Source organism: Triticum urartu, chromosome 1A (genome assembly GCF_056163025.1).
Source record: "Triticum urartu cultivar PI428250 chromosome 1A, HENAU_Tu73, whole genome shotgun sequence".
NCBI classification, from domain to species: domain Eukaryota; kingdom Viridiplantae; phylum Streptophyta; class Magnoliopsida; order Poales; family Poaceae; genus Triticum; species Triticum urartu.
Window position 1 is genome coordinate 18,382,940 of NC_141873.1, and position 10,732 is coordinate 18,393,671.

The 10,732-nt window shown below is 45.4% G+C and overlaps 1 protein-coding gene across 3 annotated transcripts; it reads right to left on the reverse strand.

Annotated features, from left to right (window-relative positions):
* Positions 1 to 1,242: 1,242 nt before the first annotated feature.
* Positions 1,243 to 6,103, reverse strand: LOC125542972 (uncharacterized). Of its 3 annotated transcripts, XM_087544440.1 has the most exons (10): positions 5,946 to 6,103; positions 5,690 to 5,859; positions 5,075 to 5,323; positions 4,915 to 4,967; positions 4,505 to 4,884; positions 4,294 to 4,430; positions 3,989 to 4,151; positions 3,536 to 3,857; positions 3,348 to 3,462; positions 1,243 to 1,841 (listed from the first exon to the last, which is right to left on the reverse strand). In XM_087544440.1, the coding sequence occupies exons 4-9, from the start codon at positions 4,960 to 4,962 to the stop codon at positions 3,349 to 3,351; spliced, it is 1,164 nt and encodes a 387-aa protein (XP_087400566.1). In that variant the 5' UTR covers positions 4,963 to 4,967; positions 5,075 to 5,323; positions 5,690 to 5,859; positions 5,946 to 6,103; the 3' UTR covers positions 1,243 to 1,841; position 3,348. The 3 variants fall into 3 exon arrangements, with proteins under 3 accessions (XP_087400566.1, XP_087400563.1, XP_048562170.2); XM_087544437.1 differs by lacking the exon at positions 5,075 to 5,323; XM_048706213.2 differs by lacking the exon at positions 5,075 to 5,323 and having other exon boundaries at positions 4,505 to 4,967.
* Positions 6,104 to 10,732: the final 4,629 nt, after the last annotated feature.

Sequence of the window (10,732 nt, forward strand, 5' to 3'; positions counted from 1 at the left end):
TGACTGTTGCGAGTCTGTCGCCGACATTGACAAAGCCTGACAGCCGTTGTTGACTGCTCATTGGAGTGTCAGTGCTGCATCGCCCACATCTGCAATGGTGGATTCAGCAGGCGTCTCTGTTAGATTTGTCTCCGGCTCGGCGGCTGGCGTGAAAAGCTACCGCCTGCAAGATCCGGCAAGGGGAACCTGCGGGAAGAAGAAAGAAGAACAAGAACAAATGTAAAGCCGGTGTCCTAGAAGATTCCCCACGAGTAATTTCAGCCGGAAAAGATTATAGCAACCATACATGTCCACGGGATCTGATAGGAACTTGAATCCATCGCCGCCGCCATAGTCTCTCCTCTTTCAGCTGCCCACCGCAGATCGCTCATTTTTTTTTGTCCATCCCCTTTTCCGCCTTAAGTATGATGGACCCGCGATGCCATACATCTTCTCCGTCAAGTTGCACGCCGTGATGCCGGCGGAAACGTTTGCCCTGTACGGAATCGATTGGTCCACGTACCGGGATCTAACGCCGTCGTCGCACATGAAAACCCAACGGCCGTCCAGTCATGACTTCACCAGCGTAGCAGGTATGGCCCGCAACCCCATAACGTAATCAACGCCTCGCGATACCAGGAGTGCGCGAGCTCGTCCACGCCTTGCAATTTCCAAAGAACTCGTAACATTTTTTTATTTTCTATGGAGACACTGCTGTCCTAGGGTAACAGGAAACATCAAATGATCATTTTAGAAGAAACTCTTGTTATTGGCAAGGGAAAGAATAAGCACAGCTCAGAAACAATGGTCCGTGGACCTGCAGCCGTGGGATCGACAACATGGACCTGCAGCCGTGGGATCGACAACACGGGGGATGGGGGAGGCATAACCGTTGAAGGAGGAGGACGACCGAGCGAGCGACGAGGGTTTCCTCCGCGGCCTATGGAGGCGTGGAAATCTCAAGACATGAAAAGGTTCGACCATCCTTCCCCTTCGTTCCCCCGGCTCAGATTCGGCTAGGGGTTTCCCCACCCAAGGAAAGGAGAGGGATCCTCCCCTGGTTACCGAGCCCTGGCGGAATATATTTTTACCTACCATAATAAAGTGCTGCTCACAACTGCATGTTAAAAAGAAAAGAAAGAAAACGAGCACCAGTGAGCTCAACGAGCTTATCAGAAAGGTGTGTCATTGCTGGCAAAAAAGATGTGCTTATGGGAGTATTTCACAATAGTAATAATAAATAAAATATGAAATAAAAACAAGTTGGATCAAATGGTACTCCCTCTATACCAAAATATAAGACATTTCTGCAGTTCAATTACTCCCTTCATACCAAAATATAAGACATTTCTGCAGTTCAAATTGAACTGCAAAAACATATTATATTTTGGTACAGAACAGTAGTATATATGAGCCTAGCAAGGCACGAGCTTCGGCTGCAGTTAGGAACTGATTCACAGTTGCGAAAGATCAGACCAGTGTTTGTGGCCAGAGGATGGATTAAAGACAACAGTTCACAGGCGTTTCCAGTTGAGGATGCATCGAGACAGTTCTACTACTACTACTACTACTACTACTACTACTACTACTACTACTACTACTACTACTACTACTACTCATTTCTAGCGCAAAAGGCCAACAAGGAAACCGGTAGCTCGCTCCAATGCAGTAACCGAATGGATATTCCAAATGACTATCTTAATTGCCACAGTGGTTTCCAATTGAGTGGGAGAAAAATTGCTCAGCATAACTGTGTCCTCCAAATGACTCCACTATGGTCGCCTTCCAAGTTACAGCAGCTAAACCCTAAACCATGAGCCTACAGTTGGCAGCCTGGGCAAACAACAGCAGTCTGGGATTGCCTGCGATAGAAATTGCCACATTTTCAGTCAGACTGATCGAGAAACAAGCTAAGAAATAGATATCTGCAATAATATGGTTACAGAACCACAATAATATAGTTTCAAGTGAGTTAAACATCTCCAATAACCATGCAAGTGCAGATATGTGAACAGTCAAGTCACAGAAACCCTTGAAATTCTTCCAAGACAACTGCTTTTTGGACCGAGTGTGCTCAAATTCTACACCTTAACGCCGGAGGAAATAAAAAAGGACAAACAAAACTATCAGGTTAACATTAATTGTAATGATTATGTTGTGGGGAATCATCTAAATGTACACTACTTTCACCAGACATAGTAGTCCTGTGCTGGTTTCTGAAATACTCCCACCGTCCCACAATATAAGACGTTTTTGCAAGCTATGTTAGCATGCAAACACATCTTACATTATGGGACGGAGGAAGTATTTCCTTCACAAAAGATAGTTAAAGCTAAAATGGGGCATATTGCCAACAAAAGCTGCACCCACTACTCCGTGCACATTCCATTCACCACAATGGCGATAGAACCCATCCAGATCGTCTTCGTCCTCCCCCGGATATAAGATTCTACCACAAGATTGAACTTTTACTTGCATACCATACGCAAATGAACTAGCGGCTGCAGCAGAGCGCAGGGCTTATGCATTTCACATGTTTATCCCTTTGCTCCTCTCGCCAGTTCGGCGACATCTACAGGCAGCACAGGTCACACAATCTCTTCCCTCCTCCCTCCGTCAGCCAACCATTGTCACAGTCGCCGTCAGCTGCAAGGCCATGGATTCCATATCTGCAACTACCTTAACTTTCTGCAAAGGTCCACTGGCCACCATTACCATCAGAGATCCAAATCCACCTATGCATCTTTGTCATTCACACCTACCTTAGTCATGCTCCTGGCTGTTAGCCTCTCAACACCCATTGTGGCACTGCTCGGAAACAATGCTGGTGCAATGCGTTGGAGATTCAAGAGGACGTCCTAGCTAGCACCTGAGAGATTAGATAGGGGCATAGGGCAGTGGAGGATGCATCGCCGGCGGCCACCATGGACACCCAAAAAAAAGGGCGATGAAACTCTAGTTGCCGGTGGCAGGAATGAAAGAAGACAAGCTAGATGGGGCGAGTAGGAACTGTGACTGGGATTAGGTGTTCCTTATTTTATAAATGGTAGCAGAGATGGGTAAATAACGCTAGTTCCAGTGGCAAGGTCATGTCTCGAGACACACTCATCCCAACCACTCATTCCAGATCGGGCCAACTAGACAAAGTTGGCTCACCCCATCCCTCATCTCTCCTACCGAACAGACAAAGAGTGGATGATAATGGCCCAAGAACAAGTACCTTTTGCTATTAGCATTCACAGTACATATAATAGTGTTCTTGTAATTCAAGGCCCACCATTGTTATTTCTTATTTCCAGTAACTATAGATTTTTCGTCTCCTGAAGCAAAAAAAGATAAACTTAAAATAAAATGGTCTAACAAAATACCTCACTGGTTCTGGTTGTCCACATCCACGGCATCCACTTCAGCGGCCGCTTTCAAGTCCAAAAGCAAACGAGGATGTCTAAGATGAACAACAACATCAACACTAATGTGTGGAAGCTGCAAGAAAAAGAAGTTCTAAGTTAAATCATTCATTACGAATACACATATTTATACATATACGCAGATCCACCTGCAGCTTGAGTTCTATCTGATGCGTGTAAAGTCCGCTGATAAGTCGTAGGAAGTCCTTTCTATTATCAAAATTGTAAGGAGCAATATTGTTCTTTACACGGTACTTCTCCATTTCCTCCAATAGCAATGGCGAATTAGCCTCCCATTCTGTGTTCCATGGCATATCCAGCGCAGCAGATGGAGAAGCCCTAAAGTTGTTCCAGAATGCATCTGTGGACCAAACTGCTGGCATCTCATAAGCACAGAAGGTTCTCTTTTTCGTATCATCCCAGAAAAACACATGATCTTGATTCTTCTGTTTCATTGTGCTTAATGATTTCCTGAAAATTCATGAAAACAGTGGAAATATGTCATGACAAACTAATATCACCTACCAGCTGAAGAGCACTATTGTTTCGCTAGAACAATCGTTCAACTTCTCGGTCAAAGAAAAAACAATCAAGCAACTTACATGTCATTAACAGCTCTCAACCTACATGCAAGGTCATCTAGTACACAGCATGCCTCGGGCTTGACACCAGGATACTCGTCCTTCACACGTCTAGATACCTTCTCAAGGTCATGGGCAAGAGCGTGACAATCCCCGATCTGGCATTTCAGAAGACTGCTGTCCTCTGAAACAAGGTATGCAACTTAAGAAATTAACACTATATTACTTTTCAGCCGGAAACTAAACCTGTAAATATTTTTCCGGATTGTACATCAATTGTCAGAATAGAAATTGGTTTACTAAGAAAGCATTTCTGGTAAACTTACTTCTGTCTTCAAAGTTGCACAATTTAAGTGTAACTTTACCATCAACTTTGTCCCGGTGGTAAGCTGTTGTGTTCCATGAAAAAATTCCGTGATATAGATCACTCTTGAAAATAAAATCCAAGCCGTCAAGCGATGCACTACAAAAAAATATACAGTCAATCATACTTATTGACGAAAAAATTACAATATACTAATAAGCATGGCAACAAACCTCACTATTTCTTGAAACCGCTGAGATGGAACCAATCCGGTTTCTTCATTGACGAAAAATTTGACATTTGCAAACAGCTCTACAACATAACCTGTATATGGCTCGACGAAAGCTCGAAGACCTCCAGCTCCATCCTTCTGAAAGAAATGCACCGCAAGGATATTTTCATGCTGCAATTTCTTCATCCTCAGTAGGCTCTCCATTTGATCGTCATCTTTTATTTCAAGTAGAATCGGGGGATAATTGGTGGGTTTAGCAGCGGACACCACCTCTGAAGAAGGCATCTCCAAATGGAAAGTACCCAATCCTGTTACTGGATTTACACTACCTCTATGCAGATTAAAGGGAATGGAAGTATCTTTTGGTCCCGCATCACTTGATTTGGTGTCACTTGATTGGGAGCCACTTGGTTTGGTGTCACTTGATTGGGAGCCACTTGGTTCGCTGTCACTTGACATTAGAGCTGTAGAAGTGGAAGCGTAAAGAAGAAGAAAGATTGAGAAACCAATATGTGTCCAAAATCAGAAATGTAATTCCATCTGAATATGTGTTGAACGAGAAAATGCACACCTAAACTGTTGGGAAGTCTGCAGTTAGCTTACTTGAGAAATCTTAGAAGCTTGAATAGGAAGGCTAATGTAGAGCTTAAGAAGATTCCCTATTCTAAACGTACCAACCAAAGTTGGGCCTTGGTAGTATTCACTATTCAGTATAGCCAGAGAGGAGAGAAAGAACCAATAGGCAAGGCATGAATTAAAGACCTTCTCAGTAAAGACAGGGTTTTAGGTACAGCAATGCAGTGCTCTTACAACAATGCAGCTGCATTCAACAACAAAAAAAAAAGAATAAGCCCTTTACCAAACAAAATGGCACATAAGTAACACCAACAGAGAGTAAGAATGAGGTTACAAATTAGGTGTTCAACTTTGAAAAATGCATCAGTGAGACAGTGACTAAATAAAGCTTGAATACAGCAACTAGGATTGAGTATAGCACCCAAAAAGGTGTAGCCCTAACAGATTCTAGCTTATCTGCGTTATTTAGTGGATGTATCAAGCATGTAAACAAGGTCGCAGGTAGCATATTATGAAGGTTCCAGCAGCATCCAAGAGAAGAGTAAAGGCCATGTGAAGAAAACAAACAGGTGATTGATGGGGAGGGATAAAGAAGGCGGGGATTAGCGACCTTGCTGGTTGCGCGCGGTGAAGACTAGGGTTCCGGTCGAGACCTGGGCGCGGCGTCGCAGTTGTCGAGGACGGCGCGGTCGGTGCGTGTTGATGGTGGTTCAAGGCGGGATCCGTGAGGCCCTCTCGAGGACGGCGCGGGCGGTGGTGTCCCAGATCTGTGACGACTCGCTGCGGATCCAAATTGGTGATAGGGTTAGGCAAAAAAAAAACACATGAGCTAGGGTTTGAGAGGAGATGAAACAGAGCAATCTTACAGGGGAGGAGATAGGGTAGTTCACCGCCGACGGATGCCCACGGTCGGCGACGAGGGTTCGCGGCGGGTGGAGCACCGCGGATGCGAGGAGGAAGCAGCGGGGGCTGTAGGAGATATGTTTTTTTTTCTTTTTCTTTTTCTTTTTTGAGGCAGGCCCAGTATTATATACAATAGGCCACGCGTCCTGAAGGCATATGAAGGAGATGGAAGAAAGAAAGATGAATGGGATTGTTTTTCTTTTTGATTATGAGCCAACTACGGCCGAAATTACCCCCTCTCTTTTTTTTCAAAATTCAAAAACAGCATTCTGAATCTATAAAATGCTTGTTTTTTTAGTTCTTCAAAAACGGCCTATGTGTAGCCCGAGCTACATTTGCCCGCACTCCAGCTAGCACACCCAAGGCGGAAGCCCCAATGTTGATGGGGATGGGGAATCACCACAACGCTTCTAGAAAATAGAACGATGCTCTAAGTGCATCTCCAACAGAGGCGCTAAATAAGCCGCGCGTTTGGAAAAAAAATGGTTTTTTAGCGCGTGCGGGGCTGGATCGGCAGCTTCAGCAGACGCGCAAAAATCGCGCGCGCGCTAAAAACCACTCCGCGCGTCGAACATAACTGGCTCGCGCGCCGCATTTTTCGAGCGTCCTCTACCCCGTGCTGTACAGCGACTCGCCCGCGCGAATGTCCACCAACCGCCGGATCTGAAATATCCACTCGCGCACGCGACTTCCCCATCCTCTCCCGTGACCCGTCGGCGCTTCCTCCCGTCGTTCCCCACCGCTCGCGCCGCTTCCCCCCTTTTTCCTGTGGCCGCCACTGCTTCCTCCGCCGCGGCCACCCCTCGAGCGCCCCGTTCAGCGTACGAACAGCGCCCGGCGGGGGTTTGCAGCTCGGCGCCCATAAGGTGTTTGACAAAACGCTTGCAACGTATATATTGCTTCTAACTTCATTTTTGTAGATGAATTCGGAGCATGTTGTTTGTAGTGTTAAATTTTAGTTTGAATTCAAATTTGTAGATGAGTTCGTCCCACGATTCTTCCGGTGAAGAATTTGATCTTCAAGAGGAGGAGGACCTCGCAATGGTCCTAGCTATGCACATCAATAGAAAGCCAAAGCACGGTGGTTCGGTTTTTGGTCGTCAGAAAATATGCAGGGAAAGGATTGATGCCCAGAACAGATTGATGAGGAACTATTTTGCGGAGAATCCCACATACCCCGAGTCCTACTTTGAGTGTCGTTTTAGGATGAGCATCGAGTTGTTCAAACACATTGCAGAGAGGCTGGCGAGCCATGATCGGTTTTTTCAGCAAAGGAGGAATGCCGCCGGAGAACTCGGGCATAGCACCTTCCAAAAGGTGACCACCGCTTTGCGTATGTTGGCATACAATATTCCGACAGATCTAGTTGATGATCACTTGGCCATAGGTGAGAGCCAAGCCATAATGTGTGTCAAGCGCTTTGCGGTTGGAATCGTGCAAGTGTTTGGTCCGCAATATTTGACATCTTCCAATGTTGAAGACGCCGCAAGGCTTTTGGAGATGAATAAAGCTCGCGGGTTCCCATGTATGCTTGCCTCAATAGATTGCATGCATTGGAGTTGGAAGAAATGTCCTAAGGCATGGCATGGACAATTCCACGGCCAGAAAAAATGTTCCACTATAATCCTTGAAGCAGTGGCTGATTAGGAGACTTGGATTTGGCATGCTTTTTTCGGAATGTCGGGATCTTTGAATGACATCAATGTTGTTCAACGGTCACCACTCATGAATAAACTTGTAAATGGTGAACTGCCACCGGTGCAGTTTGTAGCAAATGGTTGAAGGAAATATGCCCTAGAGGCAATAATAAAGTTATTATTTATTTCCTCATATCATGACAAATGTTTATTATTCATGCTAGAATTGTATTAACCGAAAACTTTGTACATGTGTGAATACATAGACAAACAGAGTGTCACTAGTATGCCTCTACTTGACTAGCTCGTTGATCAAAGATGGTTAAGTTTTCTAGCCATAGACATGAGTTGTCATTTGATAAACGGGATCACATCGTTAGGAGAATGATGTGATTGACTTGACCCATTCCGTTAGCTTAGCATTTGATCGTTTAGTTTATTGTTATTGTTTTCTTCATGACTTATACATGTTCCTATGACTATGAGATTATGCAACTCCCGAATACCAGAGGAACACTTTGTGTGCTACCAAACATCACAACGTAACTGGGTGATTGTAAAGGTGCTCTACAGGTGTCTCTGATGGTGTTTGTTGAGTTGGCATAGATCGAGATTAGGATTTTTCACTCCGATTGTCGGAGAGGTATCTCTGGGCCCTCTCGGTAATGCACATCATTATAAGCCTTGCAAGAAATGTGACTAATGAGTTAGTTGCAGGATGATGCATTACAGAACGAGTAAAAAGACTTTCCAGTAACGAGATTGAGCTAGGTATTGAGATAACGACGATCGAATCTCGGGCAAGTAACATACCGATGAGAAAGGAAACAAAGTATGATTGTTATGCGGTTTGACCGATAAAGATCTTCGTAGAATATGTAGGAGCTAATATGAGCATCCAGGTTCTGCTATTGGTTATTGACCGGAGACGACGTGTCTCAGTCATGTCTACATAGTTCTTGAACCCGTAGGGTCCGCACGCTTAACGTTCGGTGACGATCGGTATTATGAGTTTATGTGGTTTGATGTACTGATGGTAGTTCGGAGTTCCGGATGTGATCACGGACATGACGAGGAGTCTCGAAATGGTCGAGACGTAAAATATTGATATATTGGATGACTATATTCGGACACCGAAAGTGTTCCGGGTGGTTTCGGGTATAACCGGAGTGCCAGAGGGGTTGCCGAAACCCCTCGGGAGAACTAATGGGCCACATGGGCCTTAGTGGAGAGAGAGAGGGCCGACTAGGGCAGGCCGCGCGCCCCCTCCCCCTCTGGTCCGAATTGGACTAGGGAAGGGGGGCGGCGCCCCCCTTTCCTTCTCCCTCTCCTCCTTCCTTTCCCCCTCCTAGTAGGAATAGGAAAGGGGAGTCCTGGTCCTACTAGGAGGAGGACTCCTCCTCTCCTAGCGCGCCACAAGGGCCGGCCGGCCTCCCCCCTTGCTCCTTTATATACGGGGGCAGGGGGGCACCCTAAGACACACAAGTTGATCATTGATCTCTTAGCCGTGTGCGGTGCCCCCCTCCACCATAATCCACCTCGGTCATATCGTAGTGGTGCTTAGGCGAAGCCCTGCGTCGGTAACTTCATCATCACCGTCATCACGTCATCGTGCTGACGAAGCTCTCCCTCGACACTGCTGGATCATGAGTTCGTGGGACATCACCCAGCTGAATGTGTGTAGATCGCGGAGGTGTCGTATCTTCGGTACTAGGATCGGTCGATCGTGAAGGCGTACGACTACATCAACCATGTTGACATAACGCTTCCGCTTACTGTCTACGACGGTACGTAGACAACACTCTCCCCTCTCGTTGCTATGCATTACCATGACCTTGCGTGTGCGTAGGAATTTTTTTAAAATTACTACGTTCCCCAATAGTGTCATCCGAGTCAGGTTTATGCGTAGATGTTATATGCACGAGTAGAACACAAGTGAGTTGTGGACGATAATAGTCATACTGCTTACCAGCATGTCATACTTTGATTCGGCGGTATTGTTGGATGAAGCGGTCCGGACCGACATTACGCGTACGCTTACGCGAGACTGGTCCTACCGACGTGCTTCGCACACAGGTGGCTAGCGGGTGTCTGTTTCTTCAACTTTAGCTGAATCGAGTGTGGCTACGCCCGGTCCTTGTTGAAGGTTAAAACAACACATACTTAACGAAAAATCATTGTGGTTTTGATGCGTAAGTAAGAACGGTTCTTGCTCAACCCGTAGCAGCCACGTAAAACTTGCAACAACAAAGTAGAGGACGTCTAACTTGTTTTTGCAGGGCATGCTGTGATGTGATATGGTCAAGACATGATGCTGTATTTTATTGTATGAGATGATCATGTTTTGTAACAGAGTTATCGGCATCTGGCATGAGCCATATGGTTGCCGATTTATTGTACGCAATGCAAACGCCCTGTAATTGTTTTTACTTTATCACTAAGCGGTAGCGATAGTCGTAGAAACAATAGTTGGCGAGACGACAACGATGCTACGATGGAGATCAAGGTGTCGCGCCGGTGACGATGGTGATCATGACGGTGCTTTGAAGATGGAGATCAAAGGCACACGATGATGATGGCCATATCACATCACTTATATGATTGCATGTGATGTTTATCCTTTATGCATCTTATTCTGCTTTGATCGACGGTAGCATTATTAGATGATCTCTCACTAAATTTCAAGGTACAAGTGTTCTCCCTGAGTATGCACCGTTACTACAGTTCGTCGTGCTGAGACACCACATGATAATCGGGTGTGATAAGCTCTACGTTCACATACAATGGGTGCAAGCCAGTTTTGCACACGCAGAATACTCGGGTTAAACTTGACGAGCCTAGCATATGCGGATATGGCCTCGGAACACTGAGACCGAAAGGTCGAGCGTGAATCATATAGTAGATATGATCAACATAGTGATGTTCACCATTGAAAACTACTCCATCTCACGTGATGATCGGACATGGTTTAGTTGATTTGGATCACGTGATCGCTTAGATGATTAGAGGGATGTCTATCTAAGTGGGAGTTTTTAAATAATATGATTAATTAAACTTTAATTTATCATGAACTTAGTACCTGATAGTATTTTGCATGTCTATGTTGTTGTAGA

Excerpts from the sequence above, each read along its gene's own strand:
- LOC125542972 (XM_048706213.2), bottom strand. The coding sequence starts at position 4,962 with ATGTCAAGTGACAGCGAACCAAGTGGCTCCCAATCAAGTGACACCAAA. Across the intron at positions 4,431-4,504 it reads CGGTTTCAAGAAATAGTGAG|TGCATCGCTTGACGGCTTGG; the intron begins GTTTGTTGCCAT and ends ATTTTTTTGTAG. Across the intron at positions 3,858-3,988 it reads TTGAGAGCTGTTAATGACAT|GAAATCATTAAGCACAATGA; the intron begins GTAAGTTGCTTG and ends ATGAATTTTCAG.